At 39.4% G+C, this 20,646-nt stretch overlaps 1 protein-coding gene across 1 annotated transcript in view; it reads left to right on the forward strand.

The window, feature by feature from the left end:
• Nucleotides 1–1,644: 1,644 nt before the first annotated feature.
• TMC3 (transmembrane channel like 3) overlaps nt 1,645–20,646 on the forward strand; it is a 29,850-nt gene continuing 10,848 nt past the window's right edge. Inside the window, exons 1-10 of the mRNA XM_088172575.1 lie at nt 1,645–1,694; nt 2,795–2,945; nt 10,365–11,142; nt 12,418–12,561; nt 13,880–13,955; nt 16,493–16,574; nt 16,965–17,071; nt 18,186–18,284; nt 18,377–18,519; nt 19,975–20,122. Of these exons, the coding sequence (XP_088028701.1) occupies nt 11,033–11,142; nt 12,418–12,561; nt 13,880–13,955; nt 16,493–16,574; nt 16,965–17,071; nt 18,186–18,284; nt 18,377–18,519; nt 19,975–20,122 (909 nt within the window). The 5' untranslated portion in view covers nt 1,645–1,694; nt 2,795–2,945; nt 10,365–11,032. The remainder of the gene's footprint in view (nt 1,695–2,794; nt 2,946–10,364; nt 11,143–12,417; nt 12,562–13,879; nt 13,956–16,492; nt 16,575–16,964; nt 17,072–18,185; nt 18,285–18,376; nt 18,520–19,974; nt 20,123–20,646) is intronic.

Raw genomic sequence — 20,646 nt, forward strand, 5'->3', positions numbered from 1 at the left:
GAAGCTTCATCTATTGTGTCCTGGCAGAGCACAGGACCTGCCAAAGGAGCCTTGGAAGGGTTGGCTGTGTTTGACAGCAGCACCAATAGGCTGCAAGGCTGAGCAATCTATTTCTGTTTCCTCCTCCCGTTGACTCAGATGCCTTCTGTTATTCTGTCCTCTCTGATTATACCCTGACTGATCCCATCCTGCCAACTCAACCAGCCAAATCCAACTTGGGGACGGTCCTTCCTTTTTCATAACTGCTTGACTGTCTTCCTCTCTCTGTCTTCTTGGCAGTTTTTTGCTCTGAAAATCAGTGAAAGAGAAGCTGCTCATTTCACTGGAAATAGCAATCGTTTTCCTGAGGGTTTTGTTTATTCAGCTTACAGAAAGGCAGAGACCAAAGGAAGCTGATTTGTCCTGACAGGATCAAGTGATGGAGGTACTTGGCCGTGCACTTAATGGATTCTGCTCTAAGGACTATTAATGCCTTTTGACTATGCTTATCCCACTGCCAGCAGTCAGCCTTTGCCCCAGCAGGGCTGCTAAATATTCCAGGTGAAGTTTCCCTTTCTGCTTCCAGTGATTCAGCAGCAGTTTGGGACATAAAGGTATCCCAGGCTGTTCACCCAGCCAGGTAGGAATATGTTCACCACACTGAATACAATTTCTCTGAATTCCTTAGGGGAAGTTCCTGCAGATCCCTAGCAAGCTGGCCCACCATCATTCCCAGGTGAGCTGGCCGTGTTTAAACATCCACTTGACAATGGGAGGATTCCAGTCCTCAGGTTTGGTTCTTAATGACCTTGTTTCTTTGGCATGGTGGGCAGAATGGAAATGATTTTCTGGTGAGGACAAATGTCTGTTCTAAATGTATGGGAGGTCATGGCAAAAGGCTCTGAGGAGCTGAGTAGCTGCAGAAGCTGTAGCCTTTGCCTTCTGAAGTTCTCTGGCTTTGGTCCCCTACTGAAGTTTTTTCTCTCAACTATGCTTCAGAAATGCACAGAAAAGGATTTAAAAAACAAAACAACTTTTCTTGCAGTTTGATCAAGGAACTGGTTTATTGTAGCACTCATTTAAATGCTCCAACATTATTATCCCCAACAGATGAACTTGCAATGAAAAGGATTAAACCAACCACCTATGTTTGTGTACAGAGCACCATTAATTGTTAAGTTAAGCAGTGTTAACTGGATCTGAGGTGTGGGATGAGATATGAGAGCTAAATTAAAGTTCAATTACATGGCTGTAATAATTATTGATGTGGCTACCTGGGTTTTTGAAAATGCTTTTTGCTAAAAGAAAATCTTCATACATCTCAGTGTTTCCCCTATAACTTCTGTTCCTAGGAATCTCTCAAGAATTTTCCTAACCTGATAATTTCTCTTTATGTGTCACTCGTTATTTGCTGAAACACATATGGTCCATGAACAACCAGTGAAACTCATTGCTAAATGATCTTTAACATATTCTGAGATCTGTTTATCACAGCAGTGTCTCAGGTTGCTTTGGGTCTCCAGTCCTTCCTGTTGCTGTCTGGTTGCTGCCCTGCTACATTTCCCACTTCTGTCAAGTTGTGCTTTGCAGATGCTTCCCCTATCAGGGGACAAATGTTTTAGGTGTTGATTTCATGCCTTGACTTTTCTTTCCACTACAGAATTTCCTGCGAGGTGCTGCACTGGCCACAGGGAGGATGTGACCGTCAGGAATGGGTACTTGAGAATTTTTACCTTTTAAAATGGATATTTATGATCCAGTGACTTGAACCTTTTGCTTTCAGGTATTCTTGGTTTGTAATTGATCTACAGCAAATCACATTGATGTTAAATGTTCCAGGAAATCAGTGTATGTCATCTCAAATTAAAGAATCTTGTTTAGCTACATTCATCTCAGATTTCAGTTGTTTTGTCTCTGTGCATATCTGTGGATTCATTCTGTTGGCTTTTTTTTTTTTTTTCCTCAGAGAAGTACAGGTTCCTAATCTCATTGATTTGGTTTCTTTATTTTAGGTCATGTTACATGAAATTTCAAATCAGGTTACAAGAAAATCAGATTAGTTTCTTGTGCTTAAAGAGAACATTTAAATGTCTGGACTTGGTACTTAAAATCTTATGTTTTACAGAATTTGTCTGTTTTGGGTGTGCAGGAGGAAAAGAGCACTCAGTATTGGATGCAGCACCCCTTAATTTTATTTAAAGGGGATTTTTCACAAAAAGTAAACAGGATTATTCTTTTAAACAGGATCCCTTCTTTTTGATTTTTTTTGTTGCTAAATTTAATAGCAATAATATTTATTTTTCTAGTCACCTGCAGATATTAAGCACTCAATGTGGCACTGAATATTTATGCTATACTGGAGAAGTAGTGCTTTAAAAGTTCACTGAAGAATTAAGCAAAAAGGTTAAAGTAAAAAACATTCCATTCTTAATGTTTCTGATACAAAAAAAAAGTAAAGAAAAAAAATCTCAACCCTAAGTGAAAGAGTGGTGCAGTTTATATATATCTCAGAGAGGAGGAAGAAGAATAAAAGTATTTTTCGTAATATATAGGGGGGTTTTCATAATTAATTGCTCACGCCTTATTAACAAATGAAAATAAGGTTTTTTGATTTTTAAACTCTGATATGGACTTCGAGTGAGGATTTCACTGTTTCTAGACTTTTACATCATTTTTCTCAGGTTTATCTCAGCTTCCCATGCCATCTTATGCTCTGCAATTACACCAGATACATGAGATTGTATCCCGAGCATTTATTTGAGGTTTATTTTTAGCTGAAAGCACCTTCTGTTCCATGTTTTGCTTCTTTCCCCAGAGTTAATGTAAATGTTCTTGGAGGTAGAACGCCTTTCCCAAAGGTGTTCCGAGCAGCTTGGCCACACGGTGGAGCGTTCGTCTCTCTGCAGGGAAAAATCCCAGAACTCCCATACAGGGATCCTCCAGCAGGGAGGGATGTTGCAAGTCCTGTAAGTTCTCCTGGAAGCTCTGATCTTTCCGGTGATTTATTTTTATATGTGCAATAAGAGGTGGGAATGGCTTTTGCCCCCGCCCAGGTTTGGAAACAGCATCTAATGGTGAAATTAATTACCAGGGTTTCATCCAGGCCAGCAAATCCAGTTTAGTTTCAGCATTAGGACTGCACTCTTAGCCTCCTGTCACAAGCAGGTGAAGGGGTTCTCACCCTGCTGTCACCCCTGGATGCATCCAATTGTTCCCACATTTATTCAGAGATGGGAGCGGGGTGCTGTGCTCACCCTGCTCCCCACGGGGCTGCTCCCTGCAAGGCTCCTGGTGTGCTCCAGGCTCATCCTGTGCAATGCCTGACTCGGATCACACAGAGGGGAGGGGCCAAGGACCAGCCCCAGATGCAGCAACATCACTTAATAAATTGCTAATACATCCTCATTAACAACGAAGCCCTTCCAGAGTGGGTATTAAGACAAAGAGCTTTTGTCATTTGTGCAGATTTAAGGGAACATCTGTGTTTGTGATGGCAGAAGATTCATTGTGTGATAATAGAAACAGGGTCTCAAAGAAAAATACTTTTATTCATAAAAAGTAAGACTTTTTATAAGAATTTTCACTCATGCTCTTTTTGTGTTTTTCCCAGATGTCACCACCTTCATAACTTTTTCCTTCCTATTGATAGATATGTTATCTATTTAAAAAACAAGCACACATCCTGAAAGGACTAATTAAACCATAAACCAATATTTTCAGTAGTTCTGTTTTCTTGTTCACATTTATGTACTTTAAAATACAAAACAAATCTAAAAGTCTGCACAGGCTGAATTAAATAGCTTCCTACCTTGGAGTTGGTTTAGTTTAATTCTTTAAGCATTTAAACCAGTTACCCAATTAAACAAATCAGTATTAGTTACACCTAAGATGATTTACATGCTGTGAAGAGATTGTACTCATTTAATTAAACCTAAAAAAATTATATAGTTCTGTTGATTTTTTTCTGCATTTAGGTGTCACTTTAGAAATATTTTTAAATTCTAAAAAGAACTGCACGTCTTAAAACCTTGAGAAGAATATCTGGCGTTGTTTAAAAGTGCAAAAATTGAATACTGTAATGAGAACTTAATGATTATACCACAAGCAGGAAATACAAGAAAGGGGAGTGAAAAGAAAGAGATCAGACTTAGTTTGTTGTGTAATAATAATGAAAAGCTAAATATTAATGATAGGTCGTGAGTCATAATTTTCTTATTAAGATTTAAAGTGTTTTGCTTGAAGCAAAACCTTAGAGGCTGCCCATATGCATCTTCATAGCACATCTCAAATCTTAAATAGGTTAATTTCACAAAGCCCATGCTGGCTATTAGAGAGCTTTCTCAAAACATTCCACCTACAGAGGAAATAAAACCTACCATGAGACCAGTGAACACAATAGATGAACTGACAAAAAGCAGCATGTGTTTAATGTGTGCTGGCAGGAAGGAGATCATTACCACAGTAACTAAGAAAGTCTCTTCACTGCTTTATGATTTGAGGCTTTTCTTGTAACTTTTGGCCTCAAACACTTGATGTCCATAACCTCAGTGATAATTAATTCAGCAGCAGATAAAGGTATTTGCATGGTGAGATCCTAGAAAGAAAGGACTATTTGAAATATATGTATCAAGATTTTGTTAGTGTTTACCTAATGTTTGTAAACTGCATTTTGTATTGTTTTTTTAATCCTTTTGCACTGAGGGTAGCACACATAAAAGTCTCCCAAATGCAAGCAATAAAAAAGTCCGAGATCTTCACTTTAAAAAATGGGTTAAGAAAGGATCCTCCCTTGAAGATGTGAGTGTTCCATGTGGTCTCCTAGGACGTGGGCTATGAGCAGTTAATAAAAGGCTGTGGGGCTTACTTGCCATCCACTGAAGGCAGGGGGAAAAATATAATTTTATTCATCATTGCAGTGTTCCCACTGTTCAGCTGAATCTCATCAATTCAGAAGACTCAGAAGTTTTATAGCTGTGTCTTTTCCTTTTGAGACTGAAAAGCTATTATGAGAAAACTTGTTATGTTGAAAAAGCAAGAGTGCTAATGGATTATTAAGTGTCTGGGTTAACCTTACTAGAGATGTTTTCATTGGGATAACTCAATTTAATATAGTATAATAGAATTTTCTAGTATATGTGAAAGTCCAAATGGTGATGTGTAAAAGCAAAGATGAAAAGTCCCTTTGAGAAATCTGTTTGAAAGCTGATTATTTGAAATCGCTGTAACCTTATAGCTGCTTATCCTAGTGATGAGATAATGATATAATTTAGAAGTGGGAGGCTTAGTGATATATGTTTCATTTAGATTCTTCCTAATAGGTGACATTTGTTGAAAGCTGACTCTTGAACTGTGCTGCATGCCTTTGCTATCTCTCTGCCTTGGAGCTGTTGGAGACCATAATTGCATTTTGTTTCATTTCCTGTATAATTTATGTGAAAACCCCTCAGTGGTAGGAGTACAAAGTCCAGATAATGAGTACGTGACAATGTACAAGATTTAGGATGGTTGTTTAGGTTGCAGCTTGAACTGCCCGTGACTCAGGCACTTTCAAGGTCATCTGACATTTAGTAAGCTCAGGCAGCACAGTGCTTCTGAGACTGTACAAAATTAATAACATTTTGTCTTCTTTTAATAAACATCAGTCTGAACATCATTATTTTAATGTAGAGGTGTGCCTTTGGGGTAGGGTAAGAAGAAATTACCGATTTTACTGCATTGAGTTATTGCAGTATTTATTCACTAGCACATTTTGTGTGAAAAATATTAAATGTACCTTTTTGCAAGGGTGTAATATTTTTAAGTCTCCAAAGCTTTCCTCTTTTTGTTTTGTTACACTTCAAGAGTTTCTTCTTCACAGTTTCTTGATCTATTTCTAGATCTGTTTTTTTTAACTAATGTGTTAGGTGATGAATTCAGGTGATCCTGTAACCACAGCCTGGTAGCCCCAGCTTTCCCAAGCACAGTGTTGCTGCAATATCCTGGAGGAATAAGCTCATCTCTTTGCAGACAGTAATTTGAGTAGCTGCATTTGTGGCTTTTTCTTGGACAAATGATGATTACTGTTTGCTAATGAGTTAAGTACTGTGTACCTAAACAACCTCCTAGGTTGTAATAGAATTACTAACATTCTTTATGCAGTGAACTAAGCTCATCTGAATTTCTTCGCCCATTTTTCATAAACATCTCCTTTGTGAAGATGTTAGTCAATAAATGTAGGTGAACTGATCTTACTATTTTAATACCAAACTCTCTAAAATTAGGGTGTGATTTTAGCCTGGGAAATTGAGAGGATGTTACAAAACTCAAGGAAACTAGGAATAGATTTTTATGGATGTCTGCTCCAGATACATCCCACCTCTTCCAGGCTTTTGACTAGCAAGGTTGTCCCAGATAGCATCACTCTGGAAAGTTCTGGCTATTCAGTTACTTTCTGCCATTGTCAGTTCCTGGAACTCTTCCTCTTTTCTTCTAAAATGAGAAATTTCTTTTTTCCTTTTTTTTTTGTTTTTTTGTTGTTTTTTTTTTTTTGTTTTTTGTTTTTGTTTTTTTTTGTTTGTTTGTTTTTTGTTTTTTTTAATTAATTTATTAAATAGTCTGAAATTATCTTCTTCATTTCCACTGACTCCTAGGTCTGGCTTGTAACGACTCACGTAAGTCTGGAAAATAATTTGGTTACAGTGCTTTCAAAAAGGTCTCTGGTGAAATGCACAGGTCTGTGGGATGCACGTCATACTGCTGGGTAGGAAAAGCTGCACAAAAACTGATTTCCTCATAGCAGAAGAAGCTGCAGCTTATATATCATTCTTGAAAAATCAGTTTTCTGATGGTGTCAAATTCCTTCTTTGCCACCTGAAAGCAGAGTCCCAGGGACAGTGAGCCAGGCAGGCCAGGGCAGGGCTGCAAGCCAGAGCAGCAGCTGAAGTGGCAGTAAAAGCTGTTTATGCCTGTTCTGCCCCTCCATGGGTGCATTGGCATGGGGCTGTTCCTGTTTGTCTTCAGCCCCTTTGCTTCCCTTGGTTTTCTTCCTTAGCCTCTGTCTTAGCACTGTTCTCTAAAACACTCTTGAAAATTTCCTGATTTCAATATATTCTCTTGTGAGTTCTACTGTCACAGAAATTTATATTTTAATTGTCAATATATTCATCCAAGAATAAAAATAGTCATCTCATGATGCTGTAAGATCAGTTAACTGCACAGGAGGAGTTTTTTAAATGGATTTTTTTTTTAATGTGGGATGTGAATTCACAAAGAAAATTGAACTACAATGGGAGCATTCCTCTTGATCCAAGTGTGATAAATGTCAGCAAGAGTTATGAACATGCTGAAATTGAAGAGCAGAACCTACTGTATGAAATGAGACTGTCCAAACAATCAGGGGGAGAGAATGATTTACCAGAGCTCAGTAGATCAATTTTATTCTCAGTATGTGAAAATGATGGCTTTGGCACTGCTACCTTGGAAATCCCTTAACTGCTCTTACATCCAGCTGCATATCTGTGTTAGCTCTGGGGACTAAACAGGTGAGCTGAGATTGCAATTTGAGAATGAAATGTCTGTCGTTGAAGTGAAACTGGGGCATCTTTTGATCTTAGTTCTTTCAGCTCTACAAGTAAAGGTCCTCTAGCTACAAGGAGCTTCAATGTTTTCACACAAACTTGGATGCTCTGCAGCATCATTACCTATCACTGGGGTCTGTGAATGTTTTCAGCACTACTGATAAATTTTTTACTGAAAAATACACAAGCTGTCCTGGTCAGTTTCCAAATGTTTTTTCTTCCCCCTTTGTTTTATGTACTTAAGGATCTGGAGGGATAATATTCTCTTTTTCTTACAAAGATGATTGGAAAACTTGTTCCTTTCTTAAATTTTTACCTTGAAATTGAGATCAGTGAAGTTCTGAATCTCCCAAGCAAGGAGATTTTGAAAAAGTCCCGAGTTGAACTGCAGTGCTGGAATGATGGGTGTAAAGTTTAAACTCTACCTCTAAGGGAATAGAGTATATTAGAAAGAATAAAGCCTACTGTTCCCCTGAATTTTCAGTAAGCAGAGTTCACTAGCCTAGCTCTTTCCTGGGTAAGTGTTTGAAAATGCAAAATGATCCTATGGATCAAATGTGAGTCTTCCTATTACACACAGCTGAAAGTTTTGCAGTAAAAGGCTAATGTCCTGTTCTACATCCTGTTAATAGCAATTGAAGTCAAATCTATAACCCCTGTAGTATTCACTCAGACTAAAACAAACCCAAGTAGGTTTCTGGATTCAATAGAGCATATTGAAATGGGCAGCTGGGTGTTCTGGTGGCTGAACTGCTGGCTCAGTTGAACAGCAAAACCAAAACCCTCTTTGTGATCTGAGTTAACACTTGAGTTCTTTAAAGAGGCTATTGCAGGGATCATGGGCAACAGAGGATGTTGCCAACTTCAGGGCTAAGCTCTTGAAGCCTGCTTTCTGTTTTCCCTGCATCCTTCTGTCAGATGGGCTCAGAATTCATAGGTCTCTTGCTGCTCATTGTGCTTTTAGTGTTTGGTAGTAACTTCATATGATGTATGTGCCTCAAGCACTGGCACTATTAGAGCTGCATAAATGTCAGGCTTAAATTGTTCCTTTGTTTTTTTTAGACTCTCAGCTTTCTTCTAACAAAGGGGAACAAAATTTATCTGCCTTGTTGACACGTTAAGATACACTAGCCAATTAAATCCATGTAAATCAGTAACGTTAGTGTTTTAATGGGTTTGGCTGTGCTGTAACACCATGCCATTAAAGGACACTGTTTTATTTGTGAAATAGAGTCATCTCTAGGAACTATAGATGACGTTACTTTAATCTCTGTTGTGATTCCTTCAGATGGAAAGTAGGACATCTAACATCTCAAGGAAAACTATGAGGCAGGAATGGTAGTACAGAAGGAGAGCTATCTGTGTTTCTCTCCTGAGGATTTTGGAGATCTAGCTTATGTCTTCTAGGGAATTTAGGCTGTTACTGTGTCAAAGCCTGCCTTTTGGGGCATTTCCTTAGTGAGTGTTCATCTGCAATGAGATTAATGTTTGTGCACATAGATGAAATAAGCAAGGAGCAAACAGACTGTGGTAGAGTGGCCTGACTAGAGGGGCCCTTATCCTCATGGATAACTACAGCCAAGGAAGGACATTTGAACTGACATATTCCTGCTTTTAAGTTATATAATTGAAAACGGATCTTGTGGCATGTCAAAGAAAGTGGTGATGTGGGTGTGTTTGCAGTTCTCTGAGCATCAAAGCTCTAAAGGGCGTTCCTGGCACCTAGAATAGTTCTTTTGTTTTTCCAGCTGGCAAGGGGTGATAAGACTTTTAATGGAGATGTGCTTCTGGGCTGATATCTATTCCTTTTGGCTGTTTGCTTTCACTTGATGAATGGTCTGACAGAGAGAGGGTAGTGGGATGTTTCCTTTGTCCTGTGAACTGGAAGCCAAATAGGAAAGCCATTCAGAGGTTTGTGGATTTAGGAATGGTACTGAAGGACTGAGATGTTAAGGCTCTAACAGCCTTTGTTTTACAGACTTCAAACAAAAAATAATAAAACACAGTACAGAAAAAAGTAAATTTTTCTGTGATTCATCCATAGTAAACTGGAGTCCAGAGGGTTTAGTCTCTGTGGTGGGTGCAAGAGATGCTCGAAGTGAAGCTGGGACTAGAGTTCAGTTCACAGGAAAAGCCCCACATAGTAAGTGGGTTTTAGCAGGCTTTAATAGTCATCATATGACACATTCTGTGGTGCAGAATAGAGCTGAACTCTGAATAGGGGCATTTCTTTACCATTCTGCTTTGTGCTAATGCAACCCCCAGGTTTCTGGGGAAGCTTCACCCAGCAAGAAAACTTTGGGCTTTATTGTGAGATACATTTCGGAAATGCAGAATCATATTTATCTGGCCCTTGCTTGTCATCCCAGAAATTAAGTGAATTACACCAAATGGACTTACTCTTTCAATACTGTAACAAAAGATAAGGCTTGTGACTACTTAGCCTTTAGTTATTTAAGTAAATAAGTCTAGGACTTACTAGACAGTAAAAAAGTAAAACTTCTCACCAAGTGGCAACATTTTAGATCAATTCAGGACAGAGAGGAAAACCAGCCTGTGCTATTCTCTATATGAAACTTAGAAGACAGAACTAAATGTTCTATTTGTCAGACGCTGCAAACAAAAGTTAACTACAACAGACCATTGATTTATGCAATCAAAATTGCTGCTGCACCGTGTGCAGAGCTATTAAGGAGAGAAAATACCAAGTTAGGAACAAGTAAAAACTCTCTGCACACTCTTCCTTTCACTCCCACTTTCTGAGCATCAAATTATGGATGCAGGAACTATTAATATCTAGTATTTTTGGTCTATTTTGCTGTGTTTTAGTAATGGGACCAGAATATCTGTAACTTCTACGATGGAGAAAAGCACTGGAAATTCACTTCCCTGGCTGCAGCAGAACCTGGAGCAGTTTATTCTATCCTGGTAACCAAGCCTGGTATCACAGAGATGCTGACAGAGAGGTTATGTTGGTGCTGACCATGGAAAGGGTGTCAGGGGACTTTCCATCATTAAAACTGGAAGCCCTGGCCCTGTGGGAGAGTGGCATTGCATGTTTCTTTGTTACCAAAGGCTAAAACACAAAGCATCTTGCTTTTCCTAAGCAAGAACCTTGTCTCAAACACAGGAAGCAGAAACATCAACAGCACCTACAGAGTGTTGGAAACACCACCCAGAACGGCCAGTGTGGTGTATGGGATGGCACTCAGAGGGATGTCCCTCATCCACAACCAGGGAAATTCGGCTGTGAATTCAGGGTTGCACTTGGGCACCTTTGCTTCCCACCCTGACCTGGGCTTTGAGGGGCAGTGGTGGGGCTGCCGTGTGCTGCGGCTTTAAGGCAGCAGCGTTTTCTCCAGGCTGGAGCACCAGGCAATGATCCTCTGCTGCACAGGGCTCGCAGCACTCGCTGCTCTCTGCTTAATAACATTTGGCTGCTGCTGCCCAGCGAGCTGCAAGCTGCCTGCCAGCACGGCAGAGTCCCACCTGCCACCATGGCAGCAGCGCCCGGCTCCCCTGCGCCCAGAGCTGCCAAGTCCTGCAAGAAGCAGCGCACGGTGAAGAGGCAAACTGGCATCTACACCTACCAGGAGCCACCCCACAGGTAAGGGATGCCCCCTCTCCTGAAGGGACAGTCTGCTTTATCTAGCACAGCGGTGGGATCTTGTCTTTTCACTTTCGTGCAGACAGTGTGTGTGTCAGACTGGAGAAGGCAGTGTGTTTTGAGTAACAGTGTGGTAGCATGGAAATGAGCATGGGAAAAGCCCTTCTCTGTATTTTAAGATGTATTTCAGACCTCTTTGGGTTTTTTTATTTTGTCAAAGTCACATTTCATACTGAAACATAAACACTGTAGATAAAGCAAAGTAACTCCAAAGAGTTCAGGGTATAGCATGGTAAGAAGTCTCTTATTCTTTGCCTGTGTAACTATAAATTTCCCTTGAATGTCCCCTGTGACTGAAGGGACAGGACTGCAGATCAATGGATTAGCAGTCTGATGAACTATCTCCCTAAGAAATTATTCCATGGCATGGTTTAGGTTATGATTTATTTCTAAGTGATTAAAAGGCTGCTTTTCAATAAAATTGCAGGGAACTTCCCAACAAGTACATAGCAATACAATTGAAAACTTCCTGGCTGGTGGTTGCTGCAGTACTTCAGATCCCTTTGTCATTCAGGGAAAAACACTTACCACAGGTTTTCAGAACTAAGCCTCTGCAAGAATGAATATTGTTGCTGTTTCAAAGACCAACAGGGAATTGCAAGAGCTGTAGCTGAGCAAATGTGGTGACAGCATCAGAAAAGATGTTTTTATAATCATACACAGAAATCTGAATCAAAGCACAAGTAATTTTTGGTATATGGGGTCCCACACCCCTATGTCCTTCAGCAGGGAATAGGGTTAAACAGTGACCACAACTGAATCACTTGCTCCCCTCATTTTAACAGTAAAATATTTTATCATTATTGAAATAAAAATAATGGTGTTATTAATAAATGAATGTTATCTGCTCTTTCTGGAAATGTTTAGACAGCACTTTGTTCCAGAAGAATATACAGAGAGTCTTGCTAGAATGATGTACAAAGTGAATGGCAGGAAATGCCTGGAAAAGAAAGACTGGAATTCATGGTCAGGAGTGGGGATAATTTATGACTGACCAGCAAGTGGTGGGGTGAGAAAGAGGTATATCCTGGAGATGAGTAACCATCCAAATTATTCATCAGCTTTAAAGCAATAAGGTCATGCGAGTTCCCCAGCTCCCTGTTCTCACAACGCTCTAATAGGTTGGATCCTGTGCACATCAACGCTTTGCTAGGAATCTGAACGGGAATAACTTGTCTCCTTTTTCCTCTCGTGGGGTGTGTGCTGGGCTGCCAGCAACTCAGATGACGACACTGGTGAAGAGAAGGCTGAGAGCCATGACCCAGAGCAGATCTTTCAGAACATCCAGTACCAGAAGGAGATTATGTCCAATATCCGCTGCCGGCCGTGGCCGATGAGGCAGAAGCTGAGGGCGCTCAGGTAAAAGTGCCTGTGCTGAGGTTTTCACGCTCACTGACTGTGACTGTGACAGCGTTTCCAGCCTCGGGAATTTTTCAGTGTAAGATGGAAGGGTTTGAGCACAGGAACAATTTAGAGCTGCTAGGAAAGTGTTCCATGAGGATGCTCTGGGAAGATCTGAGGGCTGGCTGAAGGCAGCAGGCTCTGGGTGGGCAGTCTGTAAGTGAAATTGTCTCCAGTGCATGCCTGCGATTCCCTTTAGGGAGTCACAGCACAAGAAAGAGCAAGAAATCAGGCTTTGGCTATTAACTGCTAAAAGAGACTGTCAGCTATTCAGTGGTCTAAAGGAAGCCTGTTGATAATGCTCCATAAAATGTTTTTAAGTCAAATTGTTTCACTGTGTCCCAAAAAGGAGAACCATCCTGCCTTTTTAAGGTAATTACATGGCATAAGAACAGAAGCTGGTCATATCTTCAGGCAACATATTGCAAATGCAGTAAATACTGGGCACTTTTAAGTTTAAATAGTATGGTCAGTGTAGTAAAAACATGTTTCACAGTTTAGGATTCCAATTATTATAATTCCAGATTTCCAATGGAAGAGCATGTGACCAATAACTCTTTGGGCCACCTGTCTAAACTGTGCCAGGTCTTTCACCTCATGACCTGTGTGATTCTTGGGGGGTTTTTTGCCCTTTTCCTCTGGCGTTTTCTCTCACAACCCTATATGGTGCTCAGATGGCTATGTAGCCATGAGGAATCCCTACCCTACCAAGATCCCTTGTGTAATCTGGGAAGCAAGGAGAGGTTTTTGTCTCTCAGGCAGAGTCTGTGACTTCTTGCTTTCCCATTCCTTTTTATCAGATCTTGGTGGCCCCACTCCACCTTCTGCTGAGGACAAAGACTGTGTATGACCAGATGAACATGCACCTCTTTGCATCTCACAACACAGCTACTCCACACCTGCAGGAGTGTCAGTATCCACAGGAGATTATGAGACTGTAAAGGGGATCTTCCTATTTTACTAATTTGGGTTCTACCATTTTAAAAGAAAGACTTTGAAACAAAAGGACAGAGAAGTTAATTAGAGGAACAGAAAACTCTCCCTGCAGTCTAACTCTTGAATGAGTAGTTCTCTCAGACAAAATCTGAGTGATTTTGAAGTATCACTAAAAAGCTCAATAGTCAGAGAGAAAAAGCATTGCCTGGATGGGGGGTGCTGGTGGGACAGCCCATGGCTGTACTTCAGAGCATTTGACCCCTGTGGTGCTGGTGCTTGTGCAGAATCAGAGCTGTGAGCAGCGGGGTTGGGCAGAGACTGAAGCTCCCCTCTCGCACAGGCAGGCGAAGGAGATCGTGCTCAAGTACGAGGGGAGGCTCACGAGAACCAGAGGGTACCAGGCTGCTGGGGCTGAGGTATGGCTGCTTTGCCTTAAATCTCTTCTTGTTCCCACCAATTGCCATTTGCAGTTCTGATTCACAGAAGTCTGTGCTTGCTGTGGACCCCTGATACTTCAGCTCAGGACTGTACAGGGAGAAAAAGACAGTTAAATGGTTCTTTATTTTTTCCTTTTCTTTTTTCCCCATTGTAATGTTAGCAATTACATTTTTGCAGACTAATTTCATGTGTTGAGGGATGAATATCCTACTGTTAATGCAGCATAAGCTTTCTTTTCAGACAGCCTACAAATATTGATGCCTATTAGAGGGAGTGATGTGAATAGGATAACAACAATGCAGTATCCTCTGAAGAGCTATTTCAATAAACTGGGGCCACAGTTCAATAGCGTAGTATGAAAAATGTGTCTAGCTTTTAGTTTGGAAGACAATCCTACAATAGCTTATGTTAAATACAATATTAAGGAAGGGGTTTTGCCTGCATAATACTCAGAGAATTTGAATCAAATCTTAGCAAATCTACTTTCACCACTGAAAATAGACACTGGCCCGAGTTTCTGGAAATTTATAATATGCAGGAAATTGTATTTAATTAGCAACCAAGAGAAGATTTCTTTAGTCATCTAAGCAATCAAGAATATTTTTATCCTCATAACAAGTAGACTTTTAATTACTAATTTATCTTAATTCAGAAAGGCAGGGTTAGGCCAATAGAACACCATGCATTTTATTCATGTGAGCAAGTGAAGAGCTGCACTTGCATCTGGTGCTCTGAGATGCTGGTGCCCAGAAGCAATGTACACTTTCCAATGTAGAAGGAGTAAGTTTTCCTTGTTCACCTTTGCATGTGTGGCAAATTCAGTGGAAGTAAAAATGTTGTTAAAATAAACACTATTTTTTGCCTTTGATGTGAGTGGAACTAGGACTTTAGCTAAAAAGAGAAGTGCCAAATCAGAATGTCAGTAAATCAGAGGCTGGGCTTAGTGTTTGTTCATATAATTCTTTCTATACAAAACCAAAAGCTATTATCTTAGAGTTCACTTAGAGAAGTTTGTGTCTAATCTAATTGCCTCTATTGTATTTGCTTGAAGACATTCAGCACAGGGATGTAATTCAGCAGTTAATTAGTACCACTCATTACGTGTAGGGGATCTGTATTCTTTTATCCTAGCACAAATTAGGGGGTATAGCCTTTACATTCGGGATAAATTTAGCAATGGAAACAGAATGAGCTGCCTTTTTTTGGTGTAGAGGGTTTTTTTGTTTGGTTTTTTTAACTAGAAGAAATTTTTTCCCCACATATTTTCTTAGAAAATAGCATGGTGACCAAGGAGACAAAATTGTAGCAAGCAAAACAAGCACTATATCATCAAAATTAAGAACTCAGTGGTTGAACATGTGCTAAGAACAAAATGCAGCTACTAGGTGTATATGTGTTTACATTTTTTTTTAAATTTGCAAAATATATAGTGTTCATGATTGGACAATCCAGGCATGGTATTATTTATGAAAATTGAGGTTAAAATACATTTTTACTACCTTGATACTGAAAGCAATTTTCTTTGTTCAATTAATTCATTTTACACTTTCTTTGTAGTTGTTTTTTGTTTTCTTTTTTTCCCAATTAAAGCCAGATGCCCATACCTTGGGTTCTAAGAGTGTAAATTATCCCTTCAGATACGCAGTAGGGAGGAAAAGAGATGATAGCTATCAAATGATAACTTTAGCAAATTTTTCTTCACTGTGGACACACTGGTATTGTTTATAAATCTGTAGTGCAGCTGGCACAAGGGGCTTGAGTCCATTCTCAGCCCTGTGAACCCTGGACTGAAAGCTGCAATCCCAGCAATTCCCTTGCAGTTCCCAGTATCTACAATTTCTTTTATTAAAATACTTCCCATTCATGCAATTAAATGCCCATATCATCATAAATGTTAATTGACTTTGGCCAAAAAGGCTGATTATATTTTCAGCAATTAAAATGTTATTTACTCCTCTTCAATTTTAGGAGACTAAATTACATGATAGAATATTGACACTCCTATTAAAAAATGCCTAAAATTTAGGTGGAATTTTAATATCTAGCTGTACTAAAAATACTTTATAATGCCTGGAATACAATTCTTTTTCCTGTTGACACTGTTAAGTTAGAGCTCTAACTCATTAACTCAAAAACTGCTCTCACTTTTGCACAGGTTGATTTTACTTTTTCTCCCACATGTGTACAGTGTGTACAGGAAGATCCTCTGACCGTGCAAAAAATGGAGGTTGAATAAAGACTCTACAAAATATAACCACAGGATTTCTGCAGGTGTTGGCTGCAATACATAGAGCTGAGAATATAGCAGTTAAATTTGCTGCTGTTGAATAAAAAAGCTATTTTTCCTCTAAGAGAATTTCCTCTGAGGCATTATGCTTCTAATAAGACCTTAGTCATCAATGTTTGTAACAATTATTTCATAAAAGATAAAACATGAGCAAAATACTCAGCACTTCATTTTTTAATTTTTTTTTTTCATGTGGAGAAGTGTCCTATTTTTCTGCTTTTTTCTCAGCTTTGGAAGAAGTTTATTCGACTTGCATATAATTTTGTGGTAATCTTTATTCCTTGGGAAATGAGAATAAAGAAAATTGAGAGTAAGTATAAAGATTTAATGGTATTAGTAAAACACTTGCTGAAATGTTGAGTCTTATGGAGTATTTTTGTAATGTACTGAATTAAATAATATTTGGGAGGGAGTTAAATGCATATTTTCAGCAGTGAATTCTTTATTTAAAACTTTTTCATCTTTTCCTGGTGCTTCAGAAACTGCACAGTTCTCATTGATGGTCCCAGTTAGGGGATAACTTTTGAAAAAGTCAATTTTGTCCCTTTTGGTTTCTGAAAATGAAAAAATTCTCTAGTTTGCTGAATTTCCTCCAGAAGGGAGGTTTTTCTTTTAGGCCTGTTATTCAAATACTTCATGGATAAATGATTCAAGCTTTTATAGACTGTGCAGGTCAGGTATCTGGTTTTTGTGGTTTAAGGTCATTTTGGGTCTGGAGTTGCCTCTTACTTCATCTTCCTGAGATGGCTGTTTGGAATCAATATTGTCCTTACCATAATGACAGGAGCATTTGTAGTCCTCCCAGAGGTAAGAACACACTGTTAATATTTACAGAGAAACACTTACTGTTGCACTTTCCTTTCTCAATGGAACAAACACCACACTTTAAGTCATGCATCAGTTTGAAATGTACACTGTGAAATGAATTGTTTAAAATAAATTCCTCTATTAAGAGGTTTTTCTCTGCTGAAGGATAACAGATTTTTTTTTTTTCTATTAGTGTTAGAGATGGTATTTTGTCAACATGGTACTGATGCTTTTAGGGAATATGTTCTTATCTCGTTACTAAAATAAAGAACTCATTCTTAAAAGACATAGTAGGTGTTCAGTACACTCAAGTCCTGTCAGTGTCATTAACAGGGAGAAAAACAGAGCATCCCTCTCCAGACTCTGGATTATTGACCATTAGAAAGTATTTCCTACAAGTTTTGAACAGCCACAACTTTGTTTAGCTCTTGCATACAAGGCAATTTGTTAACTTTAAATTATTCATAAATATTATTTTGCCTCACCTACTCTCTGCTTTAATAATTTTGTCAGAAAACAGGGGAATACCTGATTTTATTCTCACTGTGCAAAATTAAAAAAAAAAAGTAAATACCCCTTGATCAAATAAAAAGTAAACCAGAAAAAAAAAAAGGTGTTCACGTTTATTTTTTAATTTTTAAGGAAAAGTGAATTTAATCCTGAACTACCATTTTGACATCAAACACTGCCCCATTTAATTATAAAACGCTCACATTGAAAGCATGGCTTTTAAAGCTGATGCAGTGCTGACACAGTACTGGCTACCCTGAGAGTAGCACCCATGTGGGCAGCTCTAGATGGGCTCCACTGCACAGCCCGGGCTCACAGGGGCTCGTGAAGCTCCTGAGACCTGCTCCCTCTATTTCCCCATCTCCTGAGACCTGCTCCCTCTATTTCCCCATCTCCTGAGACCTGCTCTCTCTATTTCCCCATCTCCTGAGACCTGCTCTCTCTATTTCCCCATCTCCTGAGACCTGCTCTCTCTATTTCCCCATCTCCTGAGACCTGCTCTCTCTATTTCCCCATCTCCTGAGACCTGCTCTCTCTATTTCCCCATCTCCTGAGACCTCCTCTCCCTTTCCCCATCTCCTGATACCTGCTCTCTCTCCCGCAGCTCCTGGCTGGAGCCCCGTTTGGCAGCACGGTCAGCAAGACCATTCCCAAGGAGCACATGGCATCTGCTCAAGACCTGGACACCATCTGGTCACTGGGGGCAAGACTCAAACCACTCCTTGTTATTTTGCTGTTGCTGTTCTGTTGTAATTGTTGGTTACTGCTCATACTGATGGGCTCTGGTCTTTGCAGGGCTACCTCCAGTACTCTGTTCTGTTTTATGGCTATTATGGTCGTGACAGGAAGATTGGAAAAGCTGGATACCGGCTGCCTCTTGCCTACTTCCTTGTAGGAATGGCTGTGTTTGCTTACAGCTTCATCATTCTTCTAAAAAAGTAAGACCGCCCATTTACTGCTGCTCGTAAACTTGTGTGTTCAGGCAATCAGCGATGGGATTTACTCCATTTCCTCTGTATTTATTCTGTGTAGTTCTATTAACATGCTCACCTCTGCTAGTAGCATGAAGGCAGACTGAGTTCAACTCCAGATTTCCTTTATCTTGTTAGAATCTTCACTCTTTGTTCCATTTCCTAGCCTACAAAAGCCTACAGCACAGATCATCTGTGTACTTTGTGCAGTTTAAGGCCTGATACCCGTGGAAGTCCTTTCCACTCTTTTCTGTTATAAATATTGCTATGACAGAAACTTCTATTTGACCTGTAATGCTTTCAGCATTATTAATATTTCTCTCTATTGAAATACAAATATAAAACTTGTACCCTAGGTGTAATATTTGCATTGCTTTGGAGAGTACGTGGCATCCCATTGGAATGTAAGTTTAATTTCTTTGCTGTGGAAGGGCCAGGAGTAGGAGTTACTTAGCAGAGAGAGCAAGACTGCCTGTGCTGACCATAAATCCAGGGATGTGCAATGCTTGGAGAAGGGGCAAGGTCACTCTATCCTCTCCTGATTTGCTTTCTCTTCCCTTCTGGATACCCATTTATCTGGCACAGTGCAGTCCAGGGACATGTTCAGTGCTGTCTGTAATAGCTCTCAGTTTTGAGGTCAAACCTTCCCGTTTCATTCATTTATTTTTAATCTACCTGCTGGTTTGTGCCAAGGGTCACTGGTATATTTGACATTGATCTACACATCTACAGTTTTTAGATATGATCAGCTCTTCTCCTTCTAACTTAGCTCAGTGATTCTTTGCTTAGCTGTGTACAGCTGCCTTTAACATTGTCCTCTTAGATGCCCTTTCTTTCATTAGTTTTAATCTTAATTTCATTTCCTATGTTTTGCAATATTCTGCCACCTTGCTCACCTGACATGAGTAGCAGGGGTTTTCATTTTATTTCCCAAGGTCTGTAAAATGGCACTGGGTTTCTATTTGACAATAACATATATTTTGAGGGTTAAAAGAGCACAGCAAACAAACAGATCTTGTGCATAATTACTAGTTATGCCAAACTAGATTGAATTCCTGTAACAGTGATCTTAGTGATGGTATATTCCAGCTGGATCCTACCTAGAGGTTGTACAACTAAAATAGGTGTAAGCCCACAGTTCTAGTGAGAGTTATTTACTTTATTTGTCAGTTATAAAGACTGTAAATATTGAAATGCCCTTCTACAGTGAGTAATTTCTCTCTAGATGTAAAGTCAAGTTCATGAGCTGCACCTCACCCTGTTTTATGTTCTTCAGAAAGCTCTCAACAGTGATACTAATTTCTGCAAACCTTTGGTAGCTCTAAATGCAAAAACATCTGAAAACCATGAACCAAAACAGTGACTTCTGTCATTACCATCTTCACACACCAGAAGCAGTTAAATACTTGTTATTTTTTACAGAATGGCAAAGAACTCAAGAATGAGTTTAGCAAGTGCCTCTGATGAAAATTACACTTTCTGCTGGAGACTGTTCTGTGCTTGGGACTATTTGATAGGAAACCCTGAGGCTGCAGAGAGCAAAGCTGCTGCCATAGTCAACAGCATCAGGGTGAGCAATTGACCTTTGAAATATTTCAAGTTGATTTACTTGTTAATCTGTAAGCCATGTATGTTTTTCCTCTCATCCCCTTGCACTTCCTATTGTTTTTTGTATTTATTTACAGATCTATTTGCCTAGGGGAGGGGTAATAACACATCTGTGTGGTTTTACAGGCACATCATATTTGCTTACATCCCAGCAAGGCCACTGTGTCCTTCATTGGGAGAATGTTATTTAATGTGCCTGTATGTGTGACAAGAAGTTAGATAACTAAAAACAAATGTGATAGTGATGAAATTTCATTGAGTGTTGGAATCTAGTTTGTGTTAACAATTGATTTTTTGGGAAAATAAACAAATTTATAGGATGTGTAATTGTTTTTATGCAAAGGAAGTGTTTTATGCCTCAGGGAATCCATGTGCAACAGCTCATCTTTTACAAGATGCTTTTTTATATGATATTAAGTTTTATATCTCTCTCTTTGGTTTATAACTTCCTGCATAGAATTTATTGTTCTTTCTTCTTTATTTTAT

The sequence above is a fragment of the Sturnus vulgaris genome, chromosome 13, assembly GCF_052056855.1.
Source record: "Sturnus vulgaris isolate bStuVul1 chromosome 13, bStuVul1.hap1, whole genome shotgun sequence".
NCBI lineage: Eukaryota > Metazoa > Chordata > Aves > Passeriformes > Sturnidae > Sturnus > Sturnus vulgaris.